The sequence below is a fragment of the Lepisosteus oculatus genome, chromosome 2 (genome assembly GCF_040954835.1).
Source record: "Lepisosteus oculatus isolate fLepOcu1 chromosome 2, fLepOcu1.hap2, whole genome shotgun sequence".
Classification (NCBI taxonomy): domain Eukaryota; kingdom Metazoa; phylum Chordata; class Actinopteri; order Semionotiformes; family Lepisosteidae; genus Lepisosteus; species Lepisosteus oculatus.
The window spans coordinates 32,485,653-32,504,215 of NC_090697.1; the positions used below are offsets into that span (position 1 = coordinate 32,485,653).

Below are 18,563 nucleotides of genomic sequence, written 5' to 3' on the forward strand. Positions count from 1 at the left end.
CACATTAACCACATTTGATGCACATGCACCAACAATCCTATCTCTTGTGAGGTCACATTCAGCCTTCTTTCCCATAGAATATCACAGGGATCTATATTTACACAATGATAAATATTCTGATATACAGTAGTTCTATTTTAGACTAATGTGCAGATGATACCAAGACAAGAGGATCAGCAAAGTGTAGAAGTGACAAAGGGGATTCAAAAGAGATTAAATTGAAGAGTAGGCACACAGTTGGCAGAGGACATTGCATATTACCGTACATTAAGTAACCTTTAAAGGTGACCTTAAGTAACATTTATCCAGAAAAGACAAAATAACCATTAGGGCCACACAAGACCTCTCTGAAGTGGCCACACTACGTTTGGAGATCTTTGCAGTTGTAAAGTCCCGAGTTGCAGAGTTTCAGAAAGTGCAAGTCCAGTTGCATGATTTAGAGTGCTTCCAACTATCCACCAGTGGGAGGTCTGTTTCTTAGGCAGAACTGGGCTTCGGAAAGACTAATAGGTGACTGGTCCAGGAAGACCATCTTAATATAATAAGGCATAGATTCAAGTCAGTTAGTGGCAATGTACTGTAATTAATTGCAATCAAAGTTGATGTCCAGGGTAGTTTCCTTTAAATAATTATATCTGACATTCAGGAACTTTGTGTTGGTGAGGAGATCCCAGAGATTTATGTTACAATTGATTACACTAATAGCGATTCTCGCTGCAGTAAAATCTCCAGTCCAGAATTAGAACAAACTCCTGTAACAGCATCACAAGCAGCAGATAAGCCTGTAACACATGGTGATATAAATACTCTTACCCTTTTATTGAAATGAGGAACAGAGCATGTAGCCTGAAAAGTAGCCTGCCAAGACTGCGTAACAACATGGAGAGTACTCAGAGTAAGTAGTATGACGGAAAGAATAGAGGAGAGTCCGGTACTGTAGCTTTCATAGATGTGAGGGTACTGTCTAACAGATAGGACTGAAAGTGGACTTGAAAGTCTGAGATGGATTTTCAGACTTTTCTGTAAAGCAAAAAATAGATGTGTGAAACCAACTAGAAAACCAGATAGATGTAGTGGTGAGAGAACTGAAGTATAGCTTCTGCTGGCGCAGAGTTAAGGACTACAGCATTCTTTTTTTGGAGGAGCAATGGCCCTGTCTGTGAAGTTGGCTCCCCTACAAATAGTGTCTCACAAATCTTTTGTGTGTGCCAGTTTCTGCTATAGACACCAGCAATTGGGGGTTCTTTGGTTTCTCATATTTTAAGTATTGTTTTTTCTTGGAAAGTTTATTCCCATTGTTTTGTATTGTACTCAATGTCTCTGAGTCATTCACTTACTCTTATTCAAGTCAATAATACTTCACTCAACAAATCAAACTCATTTCAGTAATTCTGTGATGCTGTTTCCTTCAGGTGAATTGCTGATCTGAACAAATCTTTCGAATAGATTCAATAAACAACATCCAAGCTCTAGTAGGCTGATTTTTTTCACTTTCAAAAAATCATGTTCAAGGCACCAATAACCAACTCTTTGACCGGATACAGAAAAATACTTTTCTAGTTCCACCAATCAAAATACAGTATATTATAATATGAAGCTTTAAAACAAGAACAGGCAAACTACGAGTCTAGGGGCACAGTCTAGCTGCTTGTGAGATATTTTCAGCCATCCCATGCCAGCTATTTTGAGTTTTAACAGTTTTTCAAATACATCATTGCTAAAAACAGAAAATAGCATCTGTCAGTTCAGTTTAAGAAAGTCGTTACTGCAAGAATTGAAACTGAGAACAATTTTTTCTGGAACTGCAAAGCAAACTGTGCATGTGATTTAACTGTGGAAATCTTAGCATGTCTGAATGAACTAACAATGTTAATTGAATGAACATCTATAACGTTATTTTTTTGAGTCTGTGAAGTCAAATTAGTGCAGTTTTCAAATAAAATGTAGGATAAAGTGTTTGCTCATTTTCCAAGATGCAGATACAGACCTTTGGAAAAGTATTCAGATCCTTGTACAGGTTTCACATTTTCTTGCTTTAAAGCTTGCAGTCATGAGACAATGAAGTAAAAATAAATATTTTTCTATACTGTATACTGTACAACATACTCCACACATTTAAAAAAAGTAAATAGTCAAAGCACAGTGTCAAAGCAATACTAGAGTGGCTTAAGAATAAGAAAGATAATGTTCTTAAATAAACCTGAGAGAGCCTGAGCGAATCTGCCTAGATACAGTACATGGGCACAGATTGCACCAGCTGTTAATATACAATACTTTTAGCCTTAGAAATCTTCAATCATTCAAATGTTTAACGGTAAGAATGGCTTTAATACAGTATTTTAGTACACTGTTATAATACAATATTTATAATAAAAAATATATATTAGCATATTTTAATCTCTTATTTTCTAAATTGATTAATGTTTCTATTCTAAATCTGCTCATCCTATTGAGGGTTGCAGCGAGAGTGAAATTAACCATGAGATTGCTTGTACATGAGGCTGCTGTACAATTTCCATGTCCACATTTGGCCCACTGGCCTAAAGGTTTTCCTTCCCCAGCTCTACATAACAGTGAAAATCATACGTATCGAGTCACTGAAGTAAAATTTCTGTATATTGAACATTTTATTTGTTGAAAAAGAAAATAAGTCATAGGAACACCCCCAAACTACCACTTGTGATTACAGTTTTAACTTGGCAAAGCATCTCCAAGGAATATTTCAATAGTCTGGTGATGTTGATGGGTTGCAGACTTGAAGCAGATTGCATGTAACCAAATATGAACTTAATGTTAATTTAATTTGTTCCAATACTTATCCTCCCCTGAAATAGGGGGTCGGCTGGCAACAAATGACAATGTTTTAACATGGCTTAACACGTATGCAAAATAATACCCAGAAACAAAAGCTGAAATTCTGTACCTGTTCTATCCTTGATATTTGATTTATTTGAAATGCATGCAACTTTCATGAGAACACAGCTAAAATACCTTTCACAGTATAGTGTCAGAAGCAACCCCCACACAGCCACTTCTTGTAACTATAGCAAAAGTTACTACACAGCTGTTCACTCCATAGATGCACAGTCTGGCAATACAGTATCGTAATGGTACCCAGCCTTATGCACAAGGATGTTAATGCCCCTTTGTTTAAATATCTGTATTGAAAATACCTATTTATTGAAAAGAAATATTAATTTTACATTATTTAATATGCAAGACCAAGTGATAAAAGTAAAAATGCTTCTGTTAAAACTTTACAATTGTGCATTATTGAATCACAATGTTAAATGGCAATGGCATGAATATGAGTTGGCAGTGGAAAAACTAAAGGATCTGATGTATAAAACACCACCACAGTATTTGTAAGTTACAAACACGCCACTAGGTGTCACGCACGTTTCAAACCAAATGAAACCCTTTCTTTATAAATTTTCCCACAGTGTTTATTAAGTAAATACAATTCTATACCTTACAGTCCACTGAAGAATCATTTTTTCCTGCATTATAATGTAATGTCATGTACAGTATGTCATTGGCAAGGAAATCTTCACTGACAATTAACAGGACTGGTAGATATTGAAACGTTTAAAATGAGGGACAGAATATTAATCAATTTATCTCCAAGAATTTTTTCAGACAAAACTAATTTAAAATAAAGGTTTTAAAAATGCCAAAGTTCAACTCCTAATAAAGATGATCATTAAACCAATTAATCTTAACTTTCATCATTTCAATCAAATCTTTGCACTCTGGAGCCACTGAAGTACAATGCCCATGTTGCGCATTGACGTGTGACGGCTCTTCTGAGCCAGCAACAGTTCATATGGAGAAGTGAGAAATGACTTCATCAACTGAATTAAAGAGGAAAATTAGGGAGAAGCAATTGTGTAAACCCAGAGCATAATTTAGCCAGAAACTGAAGTTATCACCCCTACTCTTGAGTACAGTGCCATGTTTAGTGGCCAAGCAATGAGGGCCTCTTTTTAACATCTCAGTCAGAGGATGGATGGGATGTTTCACCTAGCAGTCTTCATATGGTCCTTGCTTATATATTTTTTGTATCTGAGATTCTCATATTGTCTTTTTTAATGCAATAACTGTTGTTATAAAAATGCTAATTTATCTTGAATGTATACCCATGCTTAAGATATTTGGTAAAAAAAAACATTTGTTTTGACAGTTACTGACTATCATTTGAAGATGTATTTCCAATGAGTATAGGGACAATTATTGTATATGACGCATGCACAGATTTTCCTACTACATATATATAGATTGTTGGCTCAATCTTTATGATCAATCCCTATGTCAAAGTATATAAATATTTGTGTTACTGAAACCTAATTGAAATTTCCTGGTAACAGTTATGGTAAAGAAAAACATAATTTATTCATAAACACTACACAACGTGATAAAACTACATGCATGAAAACCATATACCAAAATAAAATTTTACAGACCAGGTCCACTGTTATATAGTAGCAGCAGAAGAGTAGCAGAAAGTCCTTGTCAATTCTAGTCCTTCCAATTTTCACCATTATTCTCTCAGCCTGGAGATCTGCTCTTATCTGCTCTTTAGACTAAATGTAAATCTTATTATATTGCCAGTGATGTCATTTATTCAAATAATCATAATTGTAGATAATGCATGCTGTTATATAGTGTTGTACAGTGTTTATGAACCACTCTACAACACAAGATAACAACATGGTAACAATGAGTTACCATGTTGTTTTTTAGCCTACCTTTTTTTAGCCTACCTAAAGTAAAGTGTTTCTAGGTGAGATAAAAAATGTTTTTTGTATTCAATTGTTACAAACGAGAGGGGTAATGTGTGATTAGTCAAAGTCATGCACTAATTGTCATAATTAAGGGGTGTAAATACATTTAAAATAAGGTGAAAAGTAAAAAATCATATCCCGACACCAGCTGCCTAGCAAGTAGTTTTCTAAAAGTTAAATAATAAAATACCTCACTAGTTAGGGACAGCTGGTTATGGGCATGGGTCTTCTTTGGTCCTCGGACAGAAAAAGAACAGCCAATAACTTAGAAGCCACAAATATATTTTTCTTTACAAAGAGTGATAAAGACAAACACATTAACTATTGTTTACAAAAATTTCCAAGTACCAGGGCCCTCTGCCCTCATCAGAACCAAAACTTGGTCACCTGGGTCTCTCAATCATAACAGATTCCAAAAGAGTCCGTAAGAGACAAATTCAGTATTAGGGAGTTCAAGCCATTATAATACAAAAGGAACCACTCTGGACAAATTTGCTCCCTAAACTAAAGCCAGACTGGAAGGAAACCTATACTCAATAAATGTATCAAAATAAAGCAAAGAGGGGTTTCTCTTGCCTGGTGGTTACCACAAAGAGGAAATAAACATTTACACAATTCTAAGAATACTGTCCATTTACGTCGCATTAGAATTCTATTACCTGGTTAGTTTTTGTCCTCCTGGGATATGCATCAGATTGCTGGAAGTCTGGTTCTTAAAAGGTAGTGCCCATTCACACAGTGAAGCAGCTTTTTATTGGTTAAAAGAGAGAGTTAAAATGGCTAAATGTCTGGTTTGCTGAGTTAGTCTCCTGCTGTAGTTTGGTCACTATTTTGTATGAGATTTCTTTCCATTACTAGGGAATTTCTCTAGAATGTAAATCTCTAAGATTATTGATACTTTTTACTTATCACTACTTCACAGGTTTCCCTATTGAACTAAGTGGTCACGAGAATGCTTAGCCACTATATAATAATCGAAATTGGTATTATTATTATTATTATTATTATTATTATTATTATTATTATTATTATTATTATTCTTATTATTATTATCTCCGTGACACATTATAATGTTTTTAAGTGTTTATCCAATAATAAAATACCAGTAAACACCTAAAATGCCTCTCATATTAACTTGATGTTACCGAATTCTCAGCAGATAAAACCTTGACAATGTCACAGTATCGGGATATGTAAAGGTTCGATACTGAAGAGCAGAGAAGTATTTTGTTACCATGGCAGAACGTAATCTCACTACTCTACTGTTTGAGATCACATCAATGAAAGGATAAAGGAAAAGCAAACATAGAAAAGTGAAACCCCTTGCCTCCAGGCTATGACGTACAGTATAATGCAAGAGGAGTGGTCCACTGTAATGTAATTGACAGGCCTGTGAATGTGCTGGGACAAAAGCATGTGTTGCAAAGGAATCAGATTTGTCAGCTAACAGATACAGATCCTCAAACCCAAGATGTCTGATTGTCAAGTGCAGGCATAGAATGTCTTTCTCAGTCAAGAAGGGAGGTGTAAAGGTCAGAACAGTCAGGCAGAAGGAAGGCATCAATTACTTCTAACAAGTAAGGACTAGCAGTTCAGGGTTTGTTTTGCCAGACAGATTGTAACACAGTATACACAGACAGACAAATTGCTCATTTTGTGGAAAACACAAATGGACTCGCAGCTCAATGCTGACCTAGATAAGACTCTGCCTTTGTCTATATTCTGTTAGGAATAACTTTATGGACAAAAAAATGGTCATTTATTTGCAACACTGGCACATCTTCCCATAACCCGCTGAAACTGCAAGCAGGGACAAGGGAAAGGTCTTCTTATTTAAAGCCATTAGCTACAAGGGCGAAGAGGGTTGAAAAACATCAGTATTTTTAAATAAACTTACAATGTAGCACTTAACATGATCAAGAGTGTACAGCATGAATGTACCGCTCTTGCTTGCAATCATTTCAACTGCTCCCTTTGTGTCTAATCTTAATTCTTACACTTTATACTTATTCTCTGGACACTCCACTCAAAGCACTTTACAGGTAATGGGGACTCCCTGCCACCACTACCAATGTGTGCCAGTATGCTCATTACACATCAGCCTTAGTGGGGGAGAACAGTGTGATGAAGCCACTTTATAGATGGGGATTATTAGGAGGCCATGATTGGTAAAGGCCAATGGGAAATTTGGCCAGGACGCTGGGGCAACACACTGTTTTCGAGAACACCCTGGGATTTTTATTGACCGCAAAGAGTCAGGACCTCGGTTTAACATTTCATCCAAAGGACAGCGCCTTTTTACAGTATAGCGTCTCTGTCACTATACTGGGGCATTAGGACCCATACAGACCATAGGGTGAGCATCCCCTACTGGTCACACTAACACCTCTTCCAGAAGCAACCTGTTTTTCCCAGGAGGTCTCGCATCCAGGTACTGGCCAGGCTCACACCTGCTTAACTTCAGTGGGTTACCAATCGTAAGTTGCAGGGTGATATAGTTGTAAAACACTCAAAGTCAGCAGTCTTTCTTCTACTAAGAAAGGAGATAAACAAATAAAAATATAAAAGAAAGACCTCCCTTCCAATGAGCTTTTAGAAGTGACTTAGTTCTGTTATGTTCTGCATTTCTGCTTAGTTTGTGACATCGACTCAGAAAAACTATGAAATTGCACATAGCATAGAAAACCTTTCACACACATTTATGTTACCAGAACAGTTGCATGATGTTACAACAGTATTGTTTTAGACAGTAGTTTCCCATGTAAGGAAATCCTACTTACCTGTCCTGTATATGCAAAATCCAGGGCCTGCTTCAGTCCTACACTAGTAACACCGTGCAGATTCACTTCATCAGCTTCACTCTCCACCATACACAGACTGAACATCGCCTAAAAGAATTAAAAAGGGCATTTATGGTTCAAGTACATGTTTGTTATGTTTTTCAAAACAAATACTTATTAAACATGACATAAAAACACCAAAACATTTTAGTGAAATGAACAGATTGCTCCAGGAATCTGTGCTTAAATCAAACTTTGTTTAGCATACTCAACACAACACAGCCTTATGTGTATACTAAAACAAACATGTACACAGTATATACTAAGCATCAAAAGAAACAATCATTCTATTTTATATAGCATTTTGGATCTTGGTTAAAGTGTTTTTGAGATTATTTTGTATTTATACATGACTGACTGTGGAAAACTCAGTTTTGCTGTACTGCAAGCAATGAATCATCTCATTAGGGAGACAGTTGATTGGGCATTGGTGACTAGGTGATTTACCTTAATGATGGTCACATCTGGTGAAATTCAAGCAAAAGAAATACAGAAAAGAACCTTCTTATCAGTAGAACAAAACCTTCAAGCCATCATCAGTATGTTAGAGCAGAACCTGAGGTGGATTCACCAGCAGTACAGCGAAGTCCTGTTTATTGATGAAGCAAGGTTTCATGCAGACCACCCTGATGAATGTCAGCAGTGGTGCAGATGTGTAGAACAATATGTTAACCGGTAAGCACAACGGACTACTTGATGTTAAGGTCCCATTGTGATTGGACAAGCAAGAGTTACTATTCCCTCCAGAAGTCCAATTGTAATGATTGATTAAGTCCTTACTTGTTGCCCTTCCTTGTTGCCCTGAACTGATAACATTTCAGCTGGACAATGCAAGTCTTGTCATGTAAAAACAGCTTTCTTACAAGATTAGAACATGACTTTTTATGCACAGCAGACTTGAGCTCCATTTAACATTTGTGGGATGAGCTAGGATGAATTGAGGACTAAAGTGCGATGAAGCAGAACGCAAACACAAGTGAACAGACACATGCTTGTTGTAAAAGCTCCTTCTGTATAAGTGGAACGGGGCAGAATCCATAATACAGCACCTTCAACCTAGTCCAAAGTATATACTGTAGACATACAATCTGTATTATTTCAAATGGTGTCCACACACATTGCTAGCCTACAGTGGAGAGAAAAAGTTTGTGAATCTCCTAGGTTGATCTGTATTTTTGTACATTTTAGTCCTAAATATAATTCAATTTTTATTGAAGTCTTAATAAAATCTTAGGATACATAATTAAATGTGTAATTTAAAGATATAAGACATACATGGATTATCTAATGAACAAAATGATCTAACAGTAAAATATTTACATGTGAAAAAGTCTCTGAACCCTTAGATTCAGTAACTTGTGGCACCTCCTTCAGCAGCAATGACTTCAACTAGATGTGTTTTCCTGCAAATGTTTTAGGCATTTGTTCCATTATTCCTTACAGTGCTGTGACATTTGAGGATTTCCTTGCATGAACAGCTCGTTTCAGATCATGCCAAAACATTTCAATGGGATTAAGGTCTGGGCTTTGACTTGGCCAATCATAAATGTGAAACTTCCTTCTTCAGCCATTCTGTTGTAGATTTGCTTGTGTCTTTAGGGTCATTGTCTTGGTGCATGACCTACTTTGGCCTCAGCTTCTGCTGATGAATAGACGGTCTGACATTCTTCTCCAAAATTTTGCTGATGTAACCCTGACTTCATGGCTCTATTAATGCTAGCAAGCTGTCTAGATCCCGAGGTACCAGAGCAGCCCCAAACTACAGTACTCCCACCACCAGGTTTGATGGTCGTGATGGGTTTTTCTGATTGAAGACAGTGATTGGATTCAAATTTGTTGGAGTTATATTATTTATTTCATCTGTCTATCACAATTGTGTGTTTTTAATGCAAACAGAACTTAATGTAATTACTACAGTAGTTGCGTAACAAATTTATAGTCACTTCAGCATAAATAAAAGTGGCCGATCTCCCGCTGGGATCATTTTGAATAAAACCATGTGCACAAATAGTTTTTCTGATTAACCCACACAGCACATTTCTGTCTCTCCGACACTTTACTTCATTCTCTTCTGTTCAGATACTGTGGCAATGTTGAAAACAATATATATTTTTAAAAATTATTCTGACTTCCATGACAGTTTTCTTTACTTAGTCTTGGTCCTTGCGGTATCTTATCTTAAAATTCACTGAAGTCCTTTTTAACCGGTTCTTGTCCCTTTTAATCATCTTATAAAGTCCATCCTTTTTCGTCAAAGATTTTTTAGAATTTTTATAAAGTGTAAAATGTTTTATTATACTGTACAGTATATGCAGTATAATATCCATCCATCCATTTTCTTACTGCTTTATCCAATCTGGGGTCACGGGAGAGCCGGAGCTTATTCTTGCAAACAATGGGTACAAGGCAGGATACACCTTGGTCTAATGCCCTGTTAGACCATTACAGGCCAAACAGAGACACAGACACATGCAACACCAGGGCCAGTTTTGCCAGAAGCCAATTAACCTACCAGCATGTCTTTGGACTGTGGGAGGAAACTGAAGCACCGAGAGGAACATGAACATGACAACAAAGATAACACCCCAGGAATTCAACCCTTTGCCACAGCACCGTGAGGCACCAATGTTTGTTTTGGATTCTATTTGAACAATTTCAAAATATACCTCTAAAAAAGCCGAATTGCGTTATGATCACATTATAATTGCAGTAAAGCATAAAATATAGACATTTAGTTCAAATATTTATAAGATATCGTTGATAGCACTGGTGACAAGGGAAAGCTTAAGATATTAATATTATTTTATACAAGTTAGTCAGAAACATACACCTCCTACCTTTATTAAAACGCTTAGGTTATATCAAACTGAATGTTACTAAATGAACTATTATATTGATAGAAAGTAATTGTACATGTACGGTACATTTGCTATTCACTTAACTGCATATATAAGGTTGGGATTCAAAGCCAACAAACTCTTATGGTATTCAGCAGGCAATTTCTTTGCAGTGGTCATAATTAAAACAGTTATGGCTGAATGAACTGAGACTAAATCTTCACGTTGAAGCACCAGTACTTACCGTATCTGACAGAGTTAAGAAGTCAGTAAAAAAAGGATTTCTTGGTAAGAAGGTTCAGTCACATGCTTTTTGAGACAACACTTGGATAGATTAAAAGTGATTAAATCTGACAGCAAATCTCCCGTGGTTTAATAGGATGTTTAATTTAAAAAACAACAACGTTAATGTCAACTGTTTATTCCTGCGGCTAATTAAGCAATGCAAGTACTGGCTGCCTAATCTAGCATGCAATCATAATTGGAACTTGGTTTATCATGATAACATGACAGTGGGTGCCTTTTTTGTGCACTTTGGAATCGCTGTAGTCATGTGTTTTCAAGTCTCGGTTCAGATCCAGCCGACACAAGAGGAGAATGAGACACGGGCAGGCTCTTCCAAGGCACCCGCCTAGGAGTCACTTGCAGTTTAGCATGACACAGTCTGCACAGCTTCACACAGGAGGGCCAGGAGTGTCCCGCACTGACATCGCTGTGAACCTCCAGGGGTTCACCCACCCCAATCAGCACAATTGTAGCCAGCTGCTTGGAGAACCCGAGTCACGGTTGACTAGTGCGCAGTGACCAAGGTTCGAATCCACAGCTCCTGCACGACAGAGCTCAATCTGCACTCCGCCCAGCACCTTCATTGGCTGAGTTCAGCCTTCTGCAATGGCATGAGTGACAGAAAGCACAGTACCATCTAGCTGCTTTTAACAAGCCTCCAGACAAAGTAACAACTGTTAGATTGAATTAGTGTTAACAAAGGAGCTGTTTACAGGAGGTTGTTCAGTTTTAGATGGCTAAGACGTTTTGTGGCACACTGAATTTGATATGCAACCTCATTTATTCACACAAACTCAAATGCCCATCCTATTCATATTACAGTTAGTACCTAAGTGTCGTGTTTCAAAAATACACATATGAAGTGTCACAGTAAATGCAGTAAAAAGGATTATATCTTTTGACAACAACATGTTTTATCTCAATTGGAACTATGGGAAACCTTAACCCAAGACAGCACTCTGATCTGAACTCTGACAGACATACTGTATGTCACACAACAAAAAAAAACCTTGGAGATCAGATTTACTTGTCGTGGATAACAAAATGTTTTTTCTGTAAGCCGTGTGACTTCCCTATTTTGTCAGTCAAATCGTTTTTGTATTGAAGACAGAAGCTAGAAGGCAAGGGGATAGAACCTAAATAGTTAAAAAGTAAAATAGCAAAAAAGTAAATAATAAGTTAAATAGCATTTCGGATGGACATCCATTACAGAGTAATGCAGAGTAAAATTAAAATTCATAATACTTAAGGACTTATACTTCAACTCACTTTGCCTTTTAAGCAATATGCTCACTGTAAAACAATGAATTACATGTATGATATAGGAGTTCCATGTACAGCATTGTGCCTTGCAATATAAAACATCCAGAAAATTAAAAGGGTCTGTATTAAATATATATGTGTGCATCAAAGGGATCTAAAACCATTCAAGCATGCTACTTTTTTGCACAAAAAGAATTATACAGACAGGGGGAATTCCAAAAGGATAAAAGGCTTATGTCACATTCAGTTTAATTTTTTAGAAGCTAAAAAAACCTTTTTACTGTCTGAGAATTTTTTTCAGCCCAAGTTAACAACAGGTGGCTTCATGGGATTTTTCTTTCTTACAACAATTTTGAATTATTCGGGATTCCTTTTTTGCTCCTTTTACTGTACTTAAAATTAAATAAGCAGATTCTTTTCAAAACAAAACTTTATCTCAAGAAGCAGATCATTAAACTATTTGTAAAATTTTCTGTAACAATTTGAGATCTCCAAATAATTATTAGATGTCAATTTATTTAAAAACTACAACTTATTTATTAAGAGATTTAAGGGTGTGCTTCTTTCTCCCTGTCATCTTGAATTGCAGAACTGATCTAAAGGGCTGATTATTCAGACAGAAAGGAATGATCAATTCACATGTAATAACCAGAAAAGTCATTTTTAACCTCAGGGTCATCTGTCTGCCTCTAACTAGATGCAAGTTACATTCTATACCAGAACAGAATCTAAACCAATTATCACCAATCGTGCCAATTTTTTTACAGCCCACAGTGACATTTGCTTTGCTTGCCACATATGATTAATTCCTGATCAACCCATGAAATGACAGCATTTATATACTGTATAAGATACTGTACATACAGAATTGGCTTCAAATTCTTCAAGAAAACACAATAGAAATGTTTTACTGTCATCTTACTGCAAACAACACTCTTGTAACACTTGTTTTATGTTTTGAGCTTCTTGCCAGTTTGAGAAGTCGAGGTTTATATCTGACTGAGTGTTTATTATTGTTATAATGTTTAAAATGTAATCTTTTTATTTACAAGTTTACATCAGGCTCTACATGAACATGACTAATATTAAATTTACATTTCTAAAACTGTACCATTTGCTTTTCTTGTATACATGTTAAAGCAATCAAAACCTTCTCATTAACCTTCTCATTAACACCTCAATGGTATAACAAGCAATTCAGAAGATCAAAAGAAAAAAATCTGATACGTAAGCATGCATTATTGTTTTGCAACAACATGTGATCCATGAGTGCAATTGTATGAAAAGTCAGTGTTTTGTATATAGAAGAATATCACTGTATACAATGAATAGTGTAAACCAAAGGGTGAATAATTTATATTCCAACATAATAATTACACATAGCAACGCTAATTTTCAGTGAGCTTTTTTAGTATGACCAGCTCATTTTGAGAAGATCAATACATTTTCAAAGAAATAATTAATGCTAATGCTGATATTCCTCATCTTATATTCTTAGCAACCCCTTGAATTGCACTTCCACTGTGGTGTCATATGAAATGCTGAATGTATGTAACCATGCTTGAAATGGAAATAAATGCCACCCTACTTGGTTTTCAACAAGGTAAAGTAAATTTCTCTCATGGAAATATTCATCTTGTCTGCTTTGTGGAAAAAATACAGTGGCAGCTATCTAGTCTATCTAAGTCTATCTCCAAAAAAGGAGATTAAACAAGTGTGTTAATCTAACTAAGTGTTAATCTAACTAAGCCTCTTCCTACAGTATGTGGTTAAGTACAAAAATTACTTTGTCAGCAAATTACATTAGAATTATCCTGCATTTTCTGACTACAACACATTTAACTCTTCCCTATATGGTTGTGAAAAATAGATGTATTGGCAATCAAAATTAAACCCAGGAAATCTTATCAATTTAATCAAATAAAGGGAGAAAAAGGAGACATACAGTTTTCCAATAAGAGGCCATTGGGCTCTACTACAGTAGCTTGTTTGGTTTTAAGTAGCTAAGAAGATCTTACACTGTTGTAGCAGCAATGCTTATTATTAAGACCGAATTAAGTGTTGCTGTGCTTTTCCCAGTATGGCCCATCTCTCTCATTTCTGTGGTCCAAGCCATAGAGGAGCTATTCATGTTTGTACACCGTTTTAGGGATGTTTGTCCTCCTGATAAGGAACAGTTCCCACGATCGGGATGCCACCAGCTACAGTATCATGATAGATGCCCACTCTTCGTCCTGGTTTCTAGTGAGACCCTAAGCACATCTGGATTGTGGTCCTACAGTCAGAGGTCATGGTCAGTCATTCCTCAAATTGACCAACCAATCAGGAACCTGCAGGATATGGGGACCCCAACTGTTTGGCAACCTTTTGACCAATCACCAACAATACCGTATGTCCTCCAGTTAAAAGGCATTGCACAGAGCTCTGAGATTCCTCCTCCGTTCACTCTCGCGCTCCATCAGACTTGCTTGAACAACTTGGCTGTCTGACAATCACGTGACTGCCAGTGCTGTTGTCTGAGTGTTGGTAACTTTTTTCCAAGTTCCGAGTCAGAGAGAGACCGTACGTATAGACAGAATTCTGCCCGGGGTCAAGCCTGCAGCAAGACTGCGTGAACTGCTAGCAACCACCGTTGTATCCATTTGATCACCGGAGCAATACGGTTGGACTTTTGTCGACATACGAATACTGTTATTCGTAGAGGTAGCCGCTACGCCGGGAGCAAACCAAGTTTCTCCCCCCAAAGAGTGACTTGCTCTGACTACGCAGTCACCTCTGTGCACAGACTTCTACTCGCCCAGCTCGACACTAACTAGCAGGTCCCTGGAGAGTAACAACGGTCCAGCATGAAGCTGACAGAGGAACACTCTCTCTCCTTCTCCCCACGACTCCGAACTGCACCAGGGCTGGTGGGACATCGAGCCAGAAGACCACTGAGTGGATACCGCTTCGACAGAGCCTGTCAGCTGTTTCTTCACTGTCCTTGCCGGGAGATACGAAGCCATATACTGTATGAATATAAATTCAATATAAGATAAGATCACTTTATTGGCCATATACAATTTCTTGAATTAGAAACTGGTCTTTTTGCATACCCCAACTTGCTCTCCATGAGACACACAGACAGGGAGAGAAGCTTGGGGTCGGAACACCCTGGAGTAGTTGGGGTTAAGGGGGTTGCTCAGGGGCCCAGCGTAGTAGGATTCCTCTGTCGGCCGGGGGATACAAACTCATCCACAGAGCCACCGCACCACCCCCAATTCTACATTACCGACCTTGAGAATTCATTTGCTATTTCAACACAGGTTGATATCAATTTAATTCATATAAGTTATGTATTTACCTATAAGTATCTAATGTAGAATCTGTATTAATGAGACTGATTAATGAGATAGTATAGCCGAATGGTATACGAAATGCATATTCCTTGCCTTGTACTGTATCTCTTCGTGATTGTGATATATTCTGTATCTTGGTAACTCTCACAATAAGATCTTCTGTCTGTATCCAGGCAGACTGTCATATGTTTTATATGCACAATCTTATGTATTAATTAGTGTATTTTGTGTATTTGAACCCATGTGGGTATTGCTGATTATTCTGACGATTGAATCCTAATAGCCAAAGAACCACCACATGAATTACTGTTACAATTAGTAAATTTTCCCAGTAAATTCACCAAACTACACATGATGGTACAATATATGCCTCAATAAAGTGGTTAGGTAGCGTAATCCAGACTCCCAGAATGCTTGTGTAAATACAGATGTTTCCTGTTCTAAGTTTTAAACACCTTTGTTTCTACATGGGTGCTCTGGTCTGTTTGCACTGACGATTCTGAGTACATCCCCTACCTTAACCTTGTGAGTGGTTTTGAGAATTGTGAATACCTGAAGCACAGTAATCATGCTATCAACCCTCCTTCTTGCCGTGTACTTAATCGGCTCACCGGGAGTGTTTATTAATAGTTGCAAACCCCTGTCTTCATGGCAACTAGGGAACTGGATAAACACAAAGAAAGGAATCCTCTGAGGTCATACTTATTGAGCTTGATTTATTTGAGTTAGTCAGTCTCACAGACTGTGACTGGCTAAGTTATGTTTACGAAAAGGAATATTATTGGATTATTTATGGATATAGCCAGCTATCAACAGGAAACTAAAAATGTCAAATGAGCCAAATTTTCAATATTTTTACAGAACAAAACGTAAATTTCTGTTCTATGAGTCTCCTTCTAGGAGGAAAGATATAATAAGAAAAATTGTGTAACATCAGAGTTTTATTTATATATGAAAACGTTGTGAGGTTTGTTTGACAAAGTGTGCTAAAATATGCCCATCAAAACTCTTTTATAAAACATTACAAACGTGTTCCATGCTCACCCATTTCACCCAGAATATAGATTATTATGCTTGTCATTAACTTAATTGATATAGTGTAGTAGGGAAAATTTTAATGTGTACTTGTGCTTTTAAATTGTAGAAATTGAACGTGAAAATATGCTTAATTAACTGATTCCACACTAGTTTATGCACTTAGTTCATGCATACTGTACTAGTGTAGCAGAGTGCAGCAGCTGCAGCAGGGTCTCATAACTTTCAGTCAAAAAAAAACTCTCCGTACCACATGGTACACCGACATGTCTGCTACTGTAGATCCAGCTTGATCCTTCTCCCCTATCATTGAGAATAACCTAAACAATCCTAGATACCTGTTCTCCACCATCGCTCAAATTCTAAGGCTTAACTGCGCCACTACATTACCTGCCTCATTCCAACTTTGCTTAACACTTTTTTAGAGTTGTTTACAACCAAGATTGATCAGAATAGGCATCACATTTTTTCCACCATGCTTACTACTACCACACCTTCTCCCTGCATGCCTGTTTTTAGCAGTTCTCCTCTTTCTTGTTTCTCTTAACTTGAAACTGTGTGCCTTAATAAATTGGTATCGCGTATTATTCTCATCACCTGTGTATCACCTGATCCCATTCTTTCTGTTTTATTTCGATCTTGTTTTCCAGCCCTCTGCCCTACTGTCCTCCGCATAATAAATGAGTCCTTGATTACTGGAGCAACATCCTTTAAAATGGCTTCAGTTACACCTGTGCCTAAAAAAACAAACATGGCTTTGGACAACCTAAAACATGTCTGTCCTATAGCTAACTTGCCTTTTTTTGTGGAAATTTTAGAACATGTTGTTGTAATATAATTAAACAATTACCTCAGACAATTACATAGCACAGAACTGCCCTAGTTAAGTTACTATCTTCTTATGTCAGCTAATTCCAGTTATCTATCTATCCTTATTGTCTAAGACCTACTGCTGCTTTTGACACTGTTAATGATTACATTTTACTCTCCCATCTCAAAACTGTATTTGGGGTTTCTGACATGCTTTTAAATGGTTCAGCCCTTATCGAACTCATTGCTGACACTTTGTTTCTCTTGAGGGTTTTTACTTCTAAAGTTGGGTTTGTTAAGTCTGGTGCTTCCATTATACGTGTTCCTACTTCAGATGCTGTATGTCCACGCTAAACCTGATACAGAAGTAGTTGTCTCTGTACACTCTAATTGCATCTATGGCATAACCTGGGGGACACAAAATGTCCTTTAATGAAACTGCGACAAGACTGAGGTCATGCTATTTGGCACCTCCCATCGACTATGTAAAGCCAATGCAGTAACCCTATCTGTGGATGGCAGTGTGCTTGAATTTCAATCAAAACTGAAGAACGTGGGGGTCATATTCGATCCTGACTTGACATTTAACCCTCATGTGTAGTATAGTCTAAAAAACATCATTCTTCCATTTCAAGGCTCGCCCTGTGTTGTCTATGACTGTCACATAAACTGTTACATTCAAGAAATTAATATTAGCTTTTATGATATTAAAATGAATGATAAGTGCAATATTCTATTTTATTAACAGTCATAATTTGGGTAATTTCATCCACGTATAATGTAACAAAATTATAATCATATAGTAACTTCTTGAGAGGAAAGAAAGCCAGCTTCTGAACAATACCTTTCTTTAGAAACCGTGATCCAGACTATCCAGTTCTACTGTAACTTCTGAAAAAACAATGAAATCACTGTCTGAAACTCTTGTGACTCAGTTTAATTACACATGGTTGATCGCTTTTTCTTTTTATAGCACAGACAGGATTATAAACTAAAAAACTATCAGGCAGTTAATTAATATAACACCAAAGGTCACACTCAGCAGACCCCATCACCTGCAATAACCAAAACAACAGAAATACTAGAAACCACGGAGCACTAAATGATCCAATTTGATTAAGAAATAGTTGTCTGTCTAACTTAAACATAAATGCATATAAGTACAGTATGTTACTCTATGGCCTTATCAATGTGTCACAGAAAACTGTGTGTTTTAACAACACAAAGAAGCTTTACAGCTCCAAAGTTCCCTACATGGCACTACAGTAGCACTGCACACTCAGACAGATTTCTGGTCAATGACTTTCTCTCTGCTATGGTAGATGTCACAAAAAGACAGAGTAAAATGAGGGCCCCCACCACTTAAAGTGT

The 18,563-nt window shown here is 37.0% G+C and overlaps 1 protein-coding gene across 3 annotated transcripts in view; it reads right to left on the reverse strand.

The window, feature by feature from the left end:
• klhl32 (kelch-like family member 32) overlaps positions 1 to 18,563 on the reverse strand; it is a 78,644-nt gene that overhangs the window by 35,929 nt on the left and 24,152 nt on the right. For all 3 annotated transcript variants that reach the window (XM_015355416.2, XM_006626275.3, XM_015355420.2), the window contains one exon: positions 7,565 to 7,672. In XM_015355416.2, the coding sequence (XP_015210902.1) occupies positions 7,565 to 7,669 (105 nt within the window). In that variant the 5' untranslated portion in view covers positions 7,670 to 7,672. The remainder of the gene's footprint in view (positions 1 to 7,564; positions 7,673 to 18,563) is intronic.